Genomic DNA, 19,899 nt, shown 5'->3' with positions numbered 1-19,899 from the left:
TCAACTTCATATCTAATATGATAAAAATGAATGTTATAAATGTAATTCTTTAGTATGCTCTTTCTATTTCTATCTAACTGCCTTGTCTTCCTTTGGTTTTTCATAGGCTTTGGTGAAGCATGTCCAGTCTAAAGGATATCCAAATGAACGTTTTGAACTTCTCACCAACTTCCCTCGAAGAAAACTCTCCCATCTGGACTATGACATTACATTACAAGAGGCAGGCCTTTGTCCTCAAGAGACTGTCTTTGTACAGGAAAGAAATTAACATCATGGCCTGACCTCTCTCAGCTTACCCCTTTTTTCCCTTTTCCTGTGAGATACCATGTCACTGAGTATGCACTTTGGCTCATAGGACCATAGAGCCAAAGTTGGGCAAGCAAGTCACCTGCCTTCTCTTTTATTCCTTGCTCTCTCTTATAATAAGTCTCTCTCACTCCCTATCCCCCCTTTCCCCCCTCTCCTCTCCTATATTTTCTTTTTCCTACTTTTCTTTCTTACCTAATCAGGTGACCAAATGGAAGTGTAAGGATAAGACCTCCTAGTACTGGCAGCAGGAAATGTGTGTTCCAATAAGTGGTCTCTTGCATGGCACTTTTTGGGGATCAAATGATAATGTTACTACTCCTCAGACTCCTTTGGTAAAGGAATGACTAGATTCAGAATAAGAACAACCTCCCTTTTTTATAAGCCCCATTTTTAGTAGGAAGAAATTCTCTAACACGTTTTGTTTTGTTTTATTGTTCATGTAAAAAATATCCAGGCTTTTGTTTACATGGAAAAAGCATCCCTCCTAATTATTATTCATCATATTTTAAAATTACTTTAAAGGGTTCCCATCCTTCCAGCTAGAATTATTTCCATGAGATGTGTTATTGGCAAAATGAGTGTTAAATGTTGGGTGAGTAGCATGGGGTGGCTTTCAAATATCCTAGCCTGAGACAGCTTTCTTTGTTACTACTCTACAAACTATTGATCCTGCTAGTCCTGGAATGGACTTTTAGTGAGTATATTGTGGTGCCTGGTATAGGAAGGTGCTTGCTGTTTTTGCCAGTACAGCATATTAGTTCGTTTGGCCCTTCCGTTGTTTGGGTCCACAAGTGATCTATAGGAAGGCAGCTATTCAATAATCATGCAGTACAGTGGCTTGTAGTTGTAACCACTATGGTTATTGATTGTCCTATGTGCTTTAGGCATACTTATGTATGTCCTGAGGGAAAAAGAAAAAGATGCAGCTGAGAGTAGCTAACCATGTTCCTTTGGTTAGAAATAAAATGATTCATTTTTTACCCCTGGTTGGAACAGTCTCTAAAAGGCTCTGGTGACTAAATGAGCTCAATTCCTCATGCTTTTTCTTGCAAAAGGTCTCAAAACTGAATGCCTGTCTAAGAAGACTTTTAAATTCAATTCATAAGACAACATTTAGTAAGGGCAGTGGGGAAGATTGCCAGTAGTCTTCAGATGTGGGGTTTTTTTTTCTGCCAACAAAAGCCACATTCAAATTGTAGTTGGTGAAAGTTTTTTTCAGTATTGTTTAAAAGATGCCATATTGAATCTACATAACACTATTCGACTTATCAGCTTCACTATATGCTCAGTTCTTATTTTGAGCTTTAAATAGAGTCTTCTGAAAAGGTAGTGGTGATTCTGGTGGCAAAATCAGAACTTTAACTTGCTATAAAATGGACCTTATTTCATCAAATTGGGGATTTAGATTGATTGATTTTTCTGTTTGAGGAACATAAATTGCTATTGCTCAGAGACCTTTAGGTTCCCATCTGTTTTAAGATCACTCTCTTGGTAACTAGGGGATTTTTTTAAAAGATGCTTATGTGTTGCTAGTACTCAATTAGAGAATATGGTTTCTAATGGTTGACTTTTGAGGGACCCACCCTAAAGAACGAGTAATGTTTCTCCTCAAGGAAATCATGGAAAATTCTGTTTATTCTTCAGTGAGTCCTTTTGGATTAATGTTCTTACATTTTTTCTAAGTCTGTGTAAGTGCTTATGTATAAGTATATAATTGTATAAATATTTATAAATATATTTATATAATTACAATTTCATTTATACCTTGAGTCAAAGTTCTCTCTTTAGATTGGTGACTGAGTAATACCACTTTGGTGTTTTTTCATAGACTCTTGAGGCTAACTAGCAGCTTCTGAATTTTGAGGAAATACGGTTTTCATGTTAATTCCTTAATTGTATCTCTGAACTTGAATAATAGACTTACCATCTAAGGAATAGAGCTATGTACTATCAAAGATGCATTAGAGGGTGAAAAAATTATTGGTAGTAGACAAGGTCAGAATCTAAAAATTCAGGGAGGTACAGGGTAAGAAGTGAGGGTATGCCCAGTTTTGGTGCTAGGATGGCACCTGTCTCCACTCAGCAAAGTCAAGTCACAGCTACAGCCCAAATCTGTCAAAAATGCGAAGTCAGGAACTTTCCCTGTAGGATTCTCTTATTCTTTTACTGATTAGCTTCTCTTTAGAAAACATGTCTAGAGAACCCGAGACAACATGTTCATTAATGATAGGATGTAGTTTTTTTGATAAGCTCAGCCCTGGCATATCCTTGTATGAGAAACCAAAGTGACTTTTTCAACTGTGAAATGACCAAGTATATATATAAAGTGACTTAAGCATATTAAAGAGGTGGGGCATGAGATACTGACTCAACTTAGAGACATCTGGGGTGTTTCGAGTACAAGATGTAAAGGATTTTATTTTATTTTATTTTGAGGCAGGAGTGTAATTATCCTGGGCTTGATATAGAGGCTCATGGGAAGGAGGGATTATGGGTTGTACATGGGAAGAGTGAATAAAGAATATTGCTTTACTCAAAAACTTATTCCACTTGGGGAGTATACTTCCTCTAGTTTGTCTTATTAACTCTGCAAATTCCTTTGCTTTTTGGAGGAGGGGTTTTATTGAATAGATTAAATGAGGTTAGTAAGGTAATTACAAATAGTTTAAAATAGTCATTCCTTGTATGTATTGGAAACAGCTTGAAAGATTATAAAAGTTAGGGATGAAAAGAACAAAATAGACTTTGAGAGTAAGTGATGAGACAAATACAGGGAGATGAAATGAAAACTAGAGGGGGAAAAAGTAACAGGAAGCCTCTTTTGAACTTGATTTAGGAAGGAACCAGAGAAGAGAGAGAACAGTCAAATGAGGGAAGAACAGGGAACTAATTTTGAGTAATTAACATGTGCTAGGTACCTTATATGCATTTTCTCCTTTAATCTTTCTAAGAACTCTACAAAATGCATATTTCCCCCATTTCATAGATAAGAAAGAAAATTGAAGTTCAGAGAACTTGTTCAGGATGTCACAGCCAGTAAGTGGCAAAATCAAAATTGGCCTCCAGAGTCCGTGCTCTTTTCACTGCCATGCTGTTGTCTCCTACCGGGAATCAGCCAAAAGGTTATCTTCTCGTTTGGCTCTGTAAAGTATCATTTGGTTATATTTCCTTAAAGCTGGTGGGATTTGTGCTATGCCTATAAATTCTTATTTACACCATTATTTTGAGGAGCTGATTATTGTTTTCTTGAAATGACAGACTGATAAAAATGTGAAAGGAAAATAGCTATGTGGCATTATTTGCCAAGAATAAATAAGAATAAATAAAAATTCTTTTAAAAAAGAATTTTATCTTTTTTAAAACAGTTTTCAGAAAAGATAGAATTATCTTTTCTATATCCCACCCATACCAGATTATTGAACCCTTTTATGTATATGTTTTAAAATATTCTACAAAATTCTTCTTAACTATATAAGTCAGTTATTTATTGAGTTCTTAATCAAAGTTAAAAACATCTTGAAATCTTATGACCTAGTTCCTGCCTGTTTTACCCAGTTGGAGGGACACACTACATGAGATAATCGGAGAACGTGCAAATGCTTATGTTTCTGGGGCTGAGAATAGTTGGGACAGTCTTTACAAAAATATAAAACTGAAAAGTGGCAAATACTGTAGCTCAAGTTTTCTTTTGACTCACCTGAATTCTTTAGTTGCAATTTTTGTCACTACTTAGGGCATGATGTTTATCATATCAGTAAGGCATACCTAAGACACAAATAGGAAAGGATTACTGGTCCCAGGACTAAAGATTTTAGCCAGCAGGGCACTTAGGAAAATACTAGAAGGAGCCACTAGCAACTGAAAAGTGAAGGAGAGGTTTAATTTCTCTACCCAGGTACAAATTAAATGTATATTATATATGATACGCAGAAGGGGCACTACATGTAGGCATAAGTGCACTTGGGTAACAGCTCTGCTACTAGTTAACAGCAAATTGGACTAGATCAAGAGTTCTCAGTCTGTTCAAGTAAAAGAACTTGTGATTTTAAAATTTGGCATGGGTGGGGAACTGTGGGGTTAAGTATTAATATCAAACATTTCATTGATGAAAAAAATGTAAATATGCATATGGAATTGCAGACCCCTTGCAGAAACTAGGAACCCACAGATTGTAGACCACTGAAATTAGATTATCTCTGAAGTCCTTTCCATTCCAAAATTTTATGCGTCTAGTCTCTCCTCTTTATTATATATTATCCCTAGGCTAATTAAAAGTATACTTGTTAATCAGTTCCTTTGCTCTTTTTCTGTGTCCAGGTTTCATTTTCCCAATAACTAACCTCACTTGACTGAAATCTCCAGAAAGGAAAGTATAATAGTTATAGATCTAGTAATGATCTTTTAAACACAATTCATTAATTTAAAAAACTTAATGCAGTATTTCTAAGCATTGTTGAGTGTGACTAAAATGTAATTAATGCGAACCAAATATTTCACTGACACCAGAGTTAAATTTTATTTTACCTGTGTGCTTAAATAAAGCACTTTATTCACTGAGCAATTGTTAGGAAATCAATTTGTGTGGGTTGTGAAATTTACTTACTTTTGGCAGAAACAACGTTTTCAGATCCAGTTAGGCTAACTTTCAAAAATATTTCTTACCCCACAGAGTGTATCTCCACTGTGTCATTCTTTCTCCTCTCCCTCTTTAATTTTACTACCTAATAGTAAATCTTAGGGTGCAGGTTGATATATAAGTAACGTGTAAAAGTACATGAGAGTGGGAAGAATCAACCCTCTGATGAACATGGCAGTTTTCAAAAAATAGAAGTCTTGATGAAAAGGGTACTTAAAGACATCTGTGTACTATGAATATTCAACTTTATTGATTTGCCTTGCTTAACACTTCAGTTACTGTCTTGCCATGAAACTTAATTGCACTGTACACGTTAGCATAGTGACAAGAATGTTCTTTAGTACTGAAAATAACCAACAGAGAATACCAAGCCCATATGTTGATATCTCCTGTTATGAGAAATTTGGTATTTTAATGATGGTTATTTTGGTCTTTGGCTCACCTGTGTGTCAGTCCTGCTAGAGAGGCCACTTAGAATCAAGAGTATTTTTCATAGAGATTCTGATAACCTTGGTAGTTTTCCCATTGAAGTGAACTTGTGGTTCAAGTTACTGGATGTAATGATATGGGACCCTTAATTAAAAAATCTTTTAATCCTTTTACTTTTCATTCTCTGTTCCTGATTTTTCACATCCATTCTCTGAAAATTAGTCAAGATTTTTAATGAAATTGGCTATGTTTAAGAAATTCACGTCTAAGTTTTAATATGTAACATTTTAAATTTTTTTATAAATTAGTATACAAAGGAAAAATTTGAGGCAAACATCATTTTTATAGCTCATTTTCTCTCTATTTAAGCCTTCTTTTATTCCAAATATAGAATGGCTAGCTCATGACACCCCTCCCCCCTTTTTGGCTTACAGAATGCTCTCGTATTATTGCTTAGTCATTCTCATGAACATGATTTTTGGTACAGGCCTTTCTTTGCCATATGATCTGAAAGTAGAGTTGGGTAATGCAATACAAGCTACGTTAATAAAACAATTTAGCATTTCTTTAAAGTTTTTTTTTTAATTTATTTGTAGAATTAGAAATACAAATAATGGTAGTATTTTGCCTAAGAACAGTCACATATTAATCAATATGAGAAGTTCCCTTGTACTTAATTCTGGTGCAACAGACAGCAAGATTTTGTTGTTTGCTTAATGGTATTTCCTCTACAGGGATCAAAATGCCCTAAGCTTTTATATTCCTTTTGAGGTCACTTGGGTTTTCAAATAAAAATAGTCAAACTAAGCTGTATGGAACAAATTGAACATAAAAATTTTATCTCCATTAAAAGAAGTTATTGATCTAACAGAACTACCACAAATATTCATTTATTAAGCATAAATAAAATAGGAAACATTTCAAATCATTAGATAAATTCGAACCTGAAACTGAATTCTCCCTTCCTTAAAATCTTTTTTATTTGCTTTTTTCATGGCGTCAATATGGGCATCTTAACTGATAAGAGATTCTTGATCTGGAACCATTCCCTGCCATTCTGCTTTTCTTTCCTGTCAGAGTCACTGGCTTTAGAGTATTGTACATGTCACCAGAATCTATTTCAAGTTAATGACATTGAAATGTTGATGCTCAGTTGGATATGTTGCTGTTTTCAACAAAATGGTTTTATAATATGCTTTCTCAAAACGTCTGTGTTCTTAATAATGGAAAATATCAATAAATTAAATGGTGTGATTCAAAATATAAATAGGTTTTGACACTAATCATATGCTATTAATAACTGATAATTTATTGCCCTGTAAGTAAGTTAGACCTCACATGGAGTGACCATTGCCACCAGAAAGTCTCATTTTACCTGCTAATTAGAATGAAAGTAGTGTGTGACCTCCACTTTTTAGTTAATAAGTAGTAAGCTTATATAGTAGGGGCCATTTATCTTACCCATTTTGGGAGTTGGGCCTTGTTACTTTCCTGGGTTTGTCCCTTCACTTTGGAAAGGCAATTTAAAATACTTGCTAGGAAACAGTAAATCTATGAGATAATCCTCTAGTCTTAGATTTAGAGAGATGAGTACCAGTTTATGATAACATGACTTTTAGACTTTGAGGGACTTTTGGCATGAATCTGTTAGAAAAAAATTTATTCACTCCTTGAAGAACCTTTTTCTTAGGACGGTTTTCCTTTTGATTGTTAACAATTTCTATGCATCTGGTGTCTTTTTTTTTTTTTTTTTTTAAACTCTTTAAGAAACAAGTCTGTTTTTGAGTAGGTATTGATTGTTCCATGGAAACTCAGGAGTGTTTGTAGGCTGTGTGCATGCTGTGTGTGAGTTCAGTTTGAACAATGCATTTTAAATCATCTGGGATGTCCCATTCTGGCAAGTCTTCACTAGTTGTGTTTTATAAACATTTTTCATGTCATTTTTCAGACCTCACTTCCCATCTTACTCAGAGCGGTTAATCAAGGATTAAAATTTATTAGGGGATGGGGGTGGGCTGGATACTTGAGTGAAGTCAGCTTGGGTTATTTGCTTAAAGTGTTTCTCAAGCAGTTCCTAACAGTAGAGATTCCCTGGGATGTTTATGTACTCAACTTATTCTGGACAAAGTGGTGGTCTTAGTGAGATTTGCATTCTTAATGCAGGATGGCTCTAAATTTAATCTGTAGTGTAACTTTGTTATTGAATCCAAGAAGATAATGGACAGAGACAGTGCTCCTGTTGTAGTGTTTCTGGCAAGTGCTCCCAAAATGCACATGTAGTTCTCAGTTTTCTGGGTTTTTAATCCTATGGTGCTAGGAGATACAATTTGTTTCTGCAGTTCTTCTCAAAAAATGGGAAGGCAGCTTTGGGACCAGCGAGTAAGGGGCAACTGTATCATTCACTAGATTTTTTTTGTTCAAGACACAATAGAGACCCTCCTGAATATCTAGTAATTGATAATAAAGGTGCTAGGGAAAACCTTAAATTTGAAGACACATGGAGGCCATAGAAAATCTAAAACTTATAGGAGGAGAAAAACATGCCATTAGATAAAGCAGAGCTGTAACTGCTGGCTAAGACTCAATGGAACTTCCACTTGCTCTAAAACCAGGGAAATCTTAGATAACTGGGTGTGATATATCTATAGATACACATAGTCTATAGGTAAATAATTTCTAAAATGGGGATCTCTCAGTTGGTGATCCTCTGGTTTTGGTTGTACCAAATTGTGAATATTCTTGCTGTGTTGTACCCAGTTGCTTTATATTGATATTGCAACTTGAATTGGGGAAGGGGGGTGGGACAATTTGGGTGGGGGAGGGAGGGGAGTGTGATGATTAATCTTTTGAAGACATCAGCTCACTGTGCTGAGAGAGGGACCAAACTCAAGGAAACCTCTGATCTATAAATTCAACTGCTGCATTTTTTTATAAATACATGTAAATGTCCTGTTGTAATATTTGATCTTGGAAATAAAATAAAAACTTTTCAGTATTAGTTTTTTTGTATTACTCATTTGTGAGATAAGACTGTGGATATTACTTTTATTAATACAATTCAGGTTTCAAAATCTTGCCCTCATATTCTCATTTGTAGGACAGTAGTATTTATTGACAGAAGTTCATAGTTCATTGTCAAGGGTAATGTTTGCTAGCTTCTTTTCTGCTCTTAGTAGTATGTTGGACGTTTATGATAAATGCTCTATAAATGTTGGTTGTATTGTGATCAAGTCATTGGGTTTTCTAGCCTCGTTAGGAAAGTAAGGTCCTGTATTTGACATATTTGGGCAATTCAAGTGTCTAGTTTTTCAAACCAACAATAATGACTAATTAAGGACTTGGCTTAAGCAAGTGATGGAAAAAAACGCAATTGCTAAATTAATGAGGGGAAAGCCATTAACTATTTGTGTAATAGAAATTGGGATTAGTGTTTAGCTCGCAGTAACCCTCATGCGCTGTTTGTGCTGCTAGTCTTCCTCGTGTGGAACTATTCCTCATCCCCATGCTACAGCAACATACTCTCATAGCACTTGCTATCTTCTTTCAAGACCTTGTCTCCCTGGCCACACTGACTGGTTAAGGGGTGGGCAGCCTACCTAGATTGGGCCAATAGGACACCGTTTCCATTCCTCCAGTGACAGACAACCTATTTTTAGCCTTAACTACCCTCACTATGTGCCAAATGACAGGGATGTGATGAGCAAAAAGACAGAGCCCCTGTCCTCCGGGAACTTCCTTTTTAGTTAGGAATATAGACAATAAGCAAATAATAAAAATACAGATTTGATTCAAATACTATGAAAAAAAACTAGAAAAGGAGCCAGTAGAGATTTCTGCTTTAAATAAGATGTTGAGGAATAATATTTAGGTTGAGACCTTGAAGGATGAGAAGGCCACGGTAAGAGGAGGAGGAAAATTTCCAAATGGAACGACAAATGCGAAGACCCTGATATATTTGAGGTATTTAGAGAAGGTGAATGTGTCTGGCATGTGAGGTGAGCAAAGGGAATGGCATAAAATGAGTAAAAGCCAGATCATATAAGGCCACCTTAGGCCCTGGTAAAGGGCTCAGATAGTGTCGCAAGTGCAATGAGAAGCCATTTATTATATGGAGAGTGGATTGGAAGAGAGCAAGAGTAGAGACTATTGCAATGACCAAGGTACAAAACGAAGATTGCCTGCACTAGAATAATGGCAATGGAACTGGGAAATAGCATATAAATCAGAGATGCATTTTGAAGTTAGAATTAAAAGACTGTTGAGTTAAATGTGAGGGAAGGAAGGAAAGAGAAACCAAGGGTGACAAACTTTGCGGCAGGTGGGTAGGTAGTGGCATCATTACTAAGGCAGGAAGACTGGTGGATCAAGCAGGCTTGGTGGGCAGAAAGCATTTTGGCTGTGTTAATTATGGTACTTCCAAGGTCAGGTATAGTGTAGGAAGTTGCATATGTGAATCTGAAGCTTGAAGGAGAGGTGGACTGGAGTTAAGATTTGAGAACTCATCCATGTTATAGATGGAGCATAGTACCATGAGAAGGAATAAGGTCACCTAGGAAGAAAATTAAAGAAAAGAGGGCCCAGAACCTAGGCCTGGAGATCACCATAAAGAGGCTGAGTCAAGGAGATACAACCAGTGAGGAAGGAGAAGCACCAGATTCTGGTGTCAGGAGAGCCAAGAGTGAAAATGTTTGAGAAGGATCTAGCAGTCAACTATGTCTAATTCTGCCTAGGAGTCAAGTGAAAAGGACAGTGAAGTCTTCATGGGATAACAAGAAGTCATTAGACAACAAGAACATTTGCAGTGTGATGGGAGACCAATGCCTAATTTGGGTTGAAGCATGTAATATTTTTATGCTAATAAAGAAGAAAAAAGAACTTCCTCTTTCGTGAACTGGTATAAGTGGTAGATATTTCAACATCTCCTATCTTCCTTTTTCTCTCCCTCCAATTAAGGGAATGTGCTCTCTTGTTTAGTCAGCTGTCAGTTGAGGTTGGATCCCACCCACAAGGAAGCTGATTACTCTGTCACTCTTATTTGGGGAATATTGGCCTGATTGTCATCATCTTTTCCCTTTTCCTTCTGCCAGTAAATTCCATTTTCTCAACTTCCTCTATTCCTTGCTTAAATCCCACCTCCAGACCCCACAATATCCCCCAGAATGGAACATCTGTCTATCCTGTTCTCCCAAGCCTTTCAGCTTTGGGAAGCCTCTTATGGCATTAGGCAAATTATTTCCCCACCCAGGCCCTATTCTTCATTTGTGCCCTCAGACTCCCATTCGCTTCTACCCAGAAATATCACCAACAAAGTGATAACTAGTAGCTGTGTCTCCAGTGGAGCCAGATTGTAAAATCATTAAGCACATCTGTGAAAGGGTAATGCTTTAATTCTTTCAGAGACCAGGCTTCTGTTAACCATAGAGGGCCTTACTACAGGGAGTTGAAGAACTTAACCTAAAACTACTTATTGCAATTATATAGTTTCTAAAAGAAGTGTCTTGTTCATAACATTAATCACTGAATTGTCACAAATTTGCCCTAAAGAACAAACACCCTCAGCTGTCATCATTAGTCTCAACTAGGTTTGGCACTTTAAGGGGTTAGAGCCAAATTCCAACACTTTCCTTTGCTCCACAAGCACCATTTTAATATCCATTCAAGAGTGTCTGCTGTTAGATAAGCCATTGGGTTCTGAACAGATACCATCTACAAATCTGAGTGAGATCTGGCAGCCAGCCATCATCAGATCATTGTAATTGCCTAACTATATAAGATGTTCTAACAGACATTGTATATAAAAATTATTTGTGCTAAGCTGAGATTCAAGAACAGAAGGAGAGGCCCTGGCCCAGGCCAGTGTGGGACAGTTGGTTGGAGTGTCGTCCCGTACACTGAAAGGTTGCTGGTTCAATTCCCAGTTGGGGCTCATGCCTAGGTTTCTGGTTCGGTCCCTGGTTGGGGTGCATTCAAGGGGTGACTGCAGGATGTTTTTCATATCGATGTTTCTCTCTCCCTCTCTCTAAAATCAATAAGCATATATTCAAGTAAGGATTAAAAATTTTTTAAAAACAACAACCCAGAAGGAGAGGACTGACTAACCCTAGGCATCTTACATCTTATTAACTCTCAAACTTATGAGGTAGGCATCATTTTATAAATGAGAAACTGAAGTTCAAATTATTACTAAGGTGCACTGAACTACCCAAATTCATATAGCTAACAGGTATTTTAGCAGGAATTGAGATCCAGGTGTTTCAGGTGACAAAGCAGAACAGTACTGCCTCCAAGAAGAAATACCTTAAGATAATTGGAATCGGGGTTGGGGGGAAAAAATCTCAACTATCATTGTGCAGGACTGTGTAGAGTCAGACAACATAGTATCATCTCCCCAACCCTACTCATTGTTACTCTGAGCAAGTCAAATTCCTCTGGGCTGTAATCTCTTTGTCAGCATAAAGAAGCTAACTTGACATTTATTTTACTTGCTTTAGGTTTGTTGTAAGGATCTAATGAGATAGTTTGTAAACGTGTTTTATACAGTGAATAAATGTTTCTTCATATTATAAAGCTTTGTGAGTGCTCAGCCTAGCATCTTCTATCTAAATTAAATTCTCTGGGAAGAGACAGGAATTCATTTAAGCTCTAAATGACTCCCTTTTACAATGAAAATGGAAACGATCGTATTTGATGAACTTTTCAATAGTTGTTTACCAGCTTTTGCTTCAGGCATACATACGTCTGCATACATAGAAATTTCACACAGAAAGCAACTCATATGCAGTTTTAAAGAATGTAACAGCCAGTTATAATTATTCCTTCTCATATACAGGATGACCCCCCAAAATGTATACACACTTTAAGAGCTGAGAGCTCAATTTTGAACATGAAGTGTATTTTAATAAACACTGCCTTTATAATTATTCAAAGAGTGTGTTTACATCTAGGAGGGGTGACATCCTATATGTACATCAAGAGTTTTTTCATTGTTGTTTATTTTCATCATGAGAAGTAAAACCTCTCTGTGCACAGAGACTATTTGTGTTACTTAGTGAAGTGAATGAATTAACTCATTCGTCAAGTGGTTCCTGAACTGCTGTCATATTCAGAGCTCTACTCTAGGTTCTGGGGATACAGAGCAGAAAAAGATACAGCCTCTGCCCTCAAGGATCTCACAGGCGTGGGAAAGAAGGCCCTACATAGCACAGGGAAATCAAAATGCAGTGGGGGGTGGGCAAAGATTTTTTTCAACAGGACACAAAAAGCAGTGATCATAAGGAGTCCCTAAATGGAACTTAAAATCAAGAACTTCTTTTCATTGAAAGACATCATTAAGAATGAAAAGGCAAACCACAGACAGGAGAAAACATTCATAACACACATCTGACAAAGGTCTCATATTTGAAATTCTAAAGCACTATAAGCCAGTAAGAAAAAGACAAAGAGCCAGTAAAAACCGGACAAATGACTTGAGCAGGCAGTTCTCAGAAAAGGATCTCCAAATGACCAATAAGTATATGAAGAGATGCTTACTCATCTTGAAAATGCAAGTTAAAAATATAATGCGATACTGCTAAATATCTGCCAGAATGCCTATAATTAAAAATGTTGGTGAGAATGCAAAGCTACTGGAACTCTCATACACCATGGGTGGGAGTGTAAATGGGACTACTTTGGGTAACTGTTTGACAATATTATTGCCAAAATTAAACATTCATATTCACCTATCCTATAACTCAGCAATTTCACTCTTGGGATATTTTCTCTGGATAAAATTAGTGTATATGTACATTCTCCAAAAGACATGTATAAGAATATTCATAGCAGTATTATTTATAATAGGCAAAAATTGAAAGTAGTCTAAATGTGTCCATCAACAGTGGAATAAATTTGTAATATAGTCATACAATGGATAATACCAGTAATAAAAAAGAATGAATTATATGATGAATGAATGTAATAGTGAAAAAAGCCAGACACAAAAAAGTACACACTATATAATTCCATTTACCTGAAACTCAAGAACAACCAAATGCTAACTGATGATAAAAGCGAAATGGAAGTCAACACTGGGGATAGAGATAATAATGGGAGGGAACACAATAGAACCTTCTGGGGATTTGGAGATGTCTCATATCTTGATCTGTGCGGTGGCTGTCCTGAGTGTACATGTGAAAATATTTACCAAGTTTTATAATCAAGATTTGTGCGTTTTACTATATGTATGTATGTAATAACTAAATTTTAAGAAGTGCAATGGGAGCACAGAGAAAGAAGTGCCTAACTCTGAGTGAAGAAATCAGGGAAGACTTCTCTGGGGATGTTGGAACTGGGCCTTGAATAAGAACTTGTCAAAATGGGATCGCAGGTCAGAGAAAGACAAATACCATATGTGGAACTTGCATATGGAACCTAAACACACACACACACAAAAGAAACAAGCAAGACAGAAACAGATTCATAGATACCGAGGACAAACTGATGGTTGCCGGATGGGAGGGGGGTTTGATGAAAAATACTGGATGAAAAAGGTGAAGGAATTAAGTGCAGATTGGCAGTTACAAATAACCACAGGGGTGTAAAGTACAGCACAGGGAGGATAGCAAATAATAGTATAATAACTGTATGGTGGGCACTAGACTTTTTTGGGCAATCTGGTCATAAGTTACAGTGGTCCCTTGGTGTTCGATGTGATCCGTTCTGGAAGCCCGTTCGGGTTCTGAAAGGTTGGAAAACCGAGGCATCCACAGCCGACAGCTGGGCCTCAGGGTCTTGCCCTCAGCGGAGCCGTGTGGCATCTTCGACTTTGAGGTGTGTTCCAAAACCGAAGCATTGACTTCTGGGTTTATAGTGCTCGTAAACAGAAATGTTCGTCAACGGAGACGTTTGAAAACCGAGGTACCACTGTATATAAATGTCTGACCACTGTGCTGTACAACTAAAAAATAATCATAAAAATGTCTATCCCTTGACTTGTGATCCCATTCTTGGGAATTTATCCCAAAGAAATAATTAAACATAGGATGAAAGCTTGCCCAGCTAGCATGGCTCAGTGACTGAGCATTGACCTAGGATCCAAGAGATCAGGGTTCGATTCCCCGTCAGGGCACATGCCCGGGTTGCGGGCTTGATCCCCAGTAGGGGGCGTGCAGGAGGCAGCCGATCAATGACTCTTATAGTTGATGTTTCTCTCTCTCCCTCTCCCTTCCTCTATCTGAAATCAATAAAAACATATTTTTAAAAAATATATATTTAAAAAAACATATGCACCACCTCCAGTGCAAAAACAAACAAACAGAAACAATCTAAGTGTCTAATAAAAAGGATAAATAAATTATTGCCTGAGCAATATTATATAGACATTACAAGGATTATTATGAAAGCTGCAGAATCACAGGAAAGTGTTTATGGCCTGGCCAGTGCGGCTCAGTGGTTGAGCATCGACCTAGGATCCAGGAGATCGCGGTTCGATTCCCAGTCAGGGCACATGCCCGGGTTGCAGGTTCGATCCCAAGTAGGGGGCGTGCGGAAGGCAGCTGATCTATGACTCTCATCATTGATGTTTCTCTCTCCCCCACTCCCTTCCTCTCTCTGAAATCAATAAAGACATATAAAAAAATTTTTTTAAAGGAAGAAAAGGAAAGTGTTTATGATTTCATAATTAGTGAAAAAGGCAATACATATTACTCCTATAACTATGTAAAATAGGCTATGCATATGGACAAAGTCTAAAAAATGCAAATATGAAAATAGTTGTGTAAAATTATTATGGTGAAGGTTTTCTTATTTCTTATAGGCTGGTCTCATAATAAAGTTATTCTTTAAATCCTAAAAAAGGGGGCAGGGTCACAGATCTCCCATGCAGAGAGCACCACAAACTGTTCAGTAGTCTGGTGTGACTGTGCTACAAGATGATGGTGACCTGGGGCTTGAACGAAAATGTTAGAAAGCACCGTATAAAGGTGAAGGAAGCATGCAACATAGCCAGTGAGCTAAGAGCAAAGCAAGGAGGGTGATAAAATATGGTGGCCATTCTGCACAGGGCTGTTCTTCCAAAGAGCCCAAATTCTGCAATGAGTGAAACAGATATGGGCAGCTGGTGTGTGAAACGGTGTTGCTATTTGCGAAAGAAGGGAAAATAAGATATTTCTCTCCATGGGTTTGATTACAGAAACTAATAAACTATTCTCTAAATAAAAAAATAAAAAGATCTTTCTCATGGGTGCGTCCTCTGACTCACTAAGACATTTTAGCTCACGAGGCCATGCCTCCTGGTTCCTTTCTTCGGGTCACATGAAAATGAGCAGCGGGTGGGTCATCAAGAGAGGGCTCTCCAGGAAAAGGAAAACTCCTTCAAAGGAAGCCTGTGGGCAGTGGCTTGGCGGCACCCCCTCACACACACACATGCACTTGCCTGGGGTGACCTCTGCATATATACAGAGCCTCCCTGGCCCGCCTTAAGTGTCCTGAAAGAGGATCTTCTGGGCTGGGTCCTGCAGGAGTCCCAGCGGGCGCTTGCAGGAGTGCAGGCTCACTCTGAAGACAGAGCTCTCCTCCAGGTTCTTTCTCTCCCCTCCTGATTCTTGCCACCGGGTGCAGGTAAGCAGAGATGAAAGGGCCCCGTGAGGTCATGGCCCGGGAACAGTATGGCCTAGCAGATCAGAGCACTCAAACGAGCCCCCGCTCTGCCACTGAGCAGCTGTGCAACTTTGGGCAATTCATTTAACTTTTCTTTGCCTCAGTCTCTCTGTCAACTTCAGGCCTTTACACAGGTTTCCCAGACTTTTCCCGTCCCAGCTTTGCCTGTCTAATGCCTTTTGTCGGTCAAGTTGTAGCCTGGACAGCACTTCCTCCAGGAAGTTTGGCCTCATGTCTGCAGGACAGGATTAGTTGTTCCTCTGTGTGCTCCCACTACACTGTAAGTGGGACACCTCTGCTCGGCACTTGTTTATTGCCTTGTCAGTGTCCCCACCAGACCTTAAGTTCCCCCAGAGAAGAGACTATATCTGAGTCACCATTGTACCCGTAACTCCTGGCATAGTGCCTGGTGGAAAGTGGCCCCCAAATATTTGACCGTTCGTGAAGGAATGAAAGAAAAGCCTGGCTAGATGATGAAGGAGATAGACAGATGCGCAGAGAATTTGCAGTCCCCTCCTCCATATTACTTAGTTGATCACTTATATTGCCACCCAGGCATCCAGCGGGTGATTTATTCACCCAGCTGGGATCTGAGGTTGGGACACGGCCTCCCCTAAAGCCTTCTTTTAAGGTTTTACATTATCATCCTGCTTGTCCTTTCAGATATCAAATTAGCCAACCTCTTTGCTAATCTCCTGGCTCACATTTTTTGGAAGCATTTCTCAGAATGTTGTGATTTCTAGAGAAACAAAGTCAGGGAGAGGAAGTGGAATTTAAACGAAGCCCCAGCCCTCCTGGATGGAGCAGCACAGCAAGGCCTTTCTGTGTGAGATCAGCCAGGGGTCTCTGAATTCCACTCATCCGAAGGCCAGCCTCCCCCTCTTAGTTTTCCCTCTGCATGTCCATATTTTTTCGTTTCCCTTCTAAAACTTTCCTGACAGGAAAATGTTCTGTAGAAGAGATCGTCAGGGGGCGGCTATGTTGGTGACCCGGTCTAGACAGGCCTTACTCAGGTGGCTTGATTAGAAGGCGCTAGAGCGTTCCTGAAGCAAAGCTTCTCCCAGCCTGTGGCCACAGAGCATGCTGAAAGTCCAATGACACCCCAGTCCTCACCTGGGCCCCCGACAAAACGTCGGTCATCTGGGTGGAGTGTGGGTTAAAGTCATTACTTGCTAACACACCCACCCACCCCCGTTGGTTAATTCACTCCAACAGAGACACACGCTGAGAGCCTTACACCCAGCGACAAGGCAGCCTGGGGAGGGTGGCTGTCCAGACACACACTTGCATCCCAAACTGTGTGGAGGACTGTTACCCTATAGGGGCCCTGCCTCCTGACAGCAGGGCAGGCTCCTCACCCTGAGGGCCTGAGGAGGAAGCACCTGGTACCAGGGGCCTAAGTCAGGAAAAGAGGCCTCCTGTGATGGACCAGGAGGAGAGGGGAGAGGCAGGAGAGGGGGAGAGGGCATGGGACAGGACACACTGTCCTTCCTGATCCCTGATCTGCACCCTTCCCTTCAGGCCCCTTGTATCCTTGGGGTAAGGGCCACTGTTCTTTCACATCCTACCTGCATCTTCCCCAGCACATGCCCCCTTCCACTGAAATCTGAACTTTCATCAGGGACAAATTATTCAATTCACTGTGAGAAACAAGGCATAGAGAATGAAGACTCTGCGGAGAGGGCACATGGTGAAGGCAACTTGTCACACTAAAATGCAAATGCCACTGAGGCAGGAAGCTCCCTGTAGGCAGAAGCCAGGAGATGAGCTTGGGCTCCAAGATTAGGGGAAGCAAAAGTCACCAAGGGCTGCGGGGGCTTCAGAATGAGGGAGAAGGCAAGAGCATCCCCGAACCAAATGCCCTACTCAATGCTATGTCTGGCATCAGTCTCTACCATAAACGTCAGTATGGACAAATAGAAAATACTAGGTTAATCTTTTAAAAATGAGTTCATAAGTTGTAAACTGTTCTAAAAAGGTATGATAAAATAAAAATTTAGGATAGTCATTCCTAGGAAGGAATCCTGGAATATGGTAGGATTAGAGAGGGCACACTTGGGGTTTCATAATATTAGTGGTACTGACCTATTTGTAAACTGGTTGTATTTACATGGGTGTTGTTTAATTAGCCCATACAATTTACAAGTACAAATATATTATATACATTATTTTTAATTCTTTAAATACTGAAATATTTCCTTATATATGTATGTGTGTGTGTGTGGGGGGGGGGGGGGAGAGAGAGAATGCTTTATAAATTTTTTAAAAAATTATGTGCAAAACAATGTTTAAAGTGGAGTGCTGACAGTCTTAAGGTGAGATAGAGATGCAACTGGACTGCAAAATAGCAACAAGCCACTTCTTGAGGATGTCATGGTATTGACTTTTTTCAGATCCACATTGCTATGAGTTTACCCTAATATTACTAGTCCTATGCTATGTGATGTATATATATACATATAAACAAGAAGTTCACATATCAGGGAAAATATAAGAGATCATATGGCTATAAGTAAAGGTGTGGAGGAGACATTTTATAACCTGTATAGACATGATATTTTAATTTTTAATCAATTTCATTGATATATAATTAAAATATAATAAAATTCACTAATTTTCAGAGTAGCTTGATGAGTTTTGTCAATACATATAGTTGTGTATTTACCACCAGAATCTAGATTTAGAACATTTCAATCACCTCAAAAAGTTTCCTTATGTCCCTTATATTAATCCCCTCTTCCATTCCCAGCCCCTGGCAACCATGGGTCTGCTTTCTGTCAGTAGTTCTACTTTTTCTAGAATTTCATATAAACAGAATCATACAGCGAGCAGTCTTTGTTTCCAGCTTCTTTCATTTAGCGTAATACTTTTGAGATTTATCCATGTTGCTGCATGTATCAGTAGTTTTGTGTTTTTTATTGCCTAGTAGTAGTACTCAATTGTATAGATATACTACAATTTATCTGTTCAAATTGATGAACATTTGAGTTATTTTTCGTGTTTTTTTCTCATTTTTAATTGATTTTTTTCTTATGGTAAAACATATGTAACAAAGTTTGTTATTTAAACCATTTTAAAATATACAATTCCGTGACATTAATTACATTCACAATGCTGTGTAACCATCACCACTATCTATTTCCAAAACTTTTTTATTACCCTAATCCCGGGGTGGGGAACGTCCGACCCAGGGGCCCTATACAGCCCACAAAATCATTTGGTCTGGCCCTGCCAAGGCCTCACCAAAGAGAAGCAGGTCCAGCCATCACATTAAGGGTGTATTAATTAAATGTTTGCCTAAATAGCAGGCTAATTTTTAAGTTGATAATTTTTTATGGCCTGAGAATGATGTTATAAATATCCAAATGGCCCTAAACAGAAATTCTGTAACCATTAAATAATAACTCCCCATTCTCACCTCCCCACAGTCCCTGGTAATCTCTAATCTACTTTCTATTTCTATGAGTTTGCCTATTATGGATATTTCATATACATATGTGGAATCATACATATTTGTCCTTTATTGTCTGGCTTATTTCATTTAGCATAATTTTTTCAAGTTTCGTACATGTTGTAACATGTAACAGAACTACATTCTTTTTCATGGCTGAATTATATATGTGTGTGTGTGTGTGTGTATAATTTTGTTTATCTGTTCATCTGTTGGTGGACACTTAGGATGTTTTCATATTTCTAATTTTTAGTTATTATGAATAAAGCTGCTATGGACATTCAAGGACTAGTCTCTGTGTGGACAGATGTTTTCATTTCTCTTGGATAAATATGTAGAAGTGGAATTTGGTAAGTGAATGTTTAACTGTATATAAAACTGTCACATTTATTTCCCAAATGTTTGTACCATTTGCACTCACCAGCTCTCTCTGGGAGTT

The 19,899-nt window shown here is 38.4% G+C and overlaps 1 protein-coding gene across 1 annotated transcript in view; it reads left to right on the top strand.

Moving 5' to 3' along the window:
- Positions 1 to 8,372, top strand: part of UBXN7 (UBX domain protein 7) — a 51,557-nt gene extending 43,185 nt beyond the window's left edge. The window contains exon 11 of the mRNA XM_016199998.2: positions 107 to 8,372. Within this exon, the coding sequence (XP_016055484.1) occupies positions 107 to 268 (162 nt within the window). The 3' untranslated portion in view covers positions 269 to 8,372. The remainder of the gene's footprint in view (positions 1 to 106) is intronic.
- Positions 8,373 to 19,899: the final 11,527 nt, after the last annotated feature.

The sequence above is a fragment of the Miniopterus natalensis genome, chromosome 6, assembly GCF_054644295.1.
Source record: "Miniopterus natalensis isolate mMinNat1 chromosome 6, mMinNat1.hap1, whole genome shotgun sequence".
In the NCBI taxonomy this organism is placed as follows: domain Eukaryota; kingdom Metazoa; phylum Chordata; class Mammalia; order Chiroptera; family Miniopteridae; genus Miniopterus; species Miniopterus natalensis.
The sequence above is the reverse complement of the archived record's forward strand: the minus strand, read 5'-3'. Positions and strand labels throughout refer to the sequence as shown.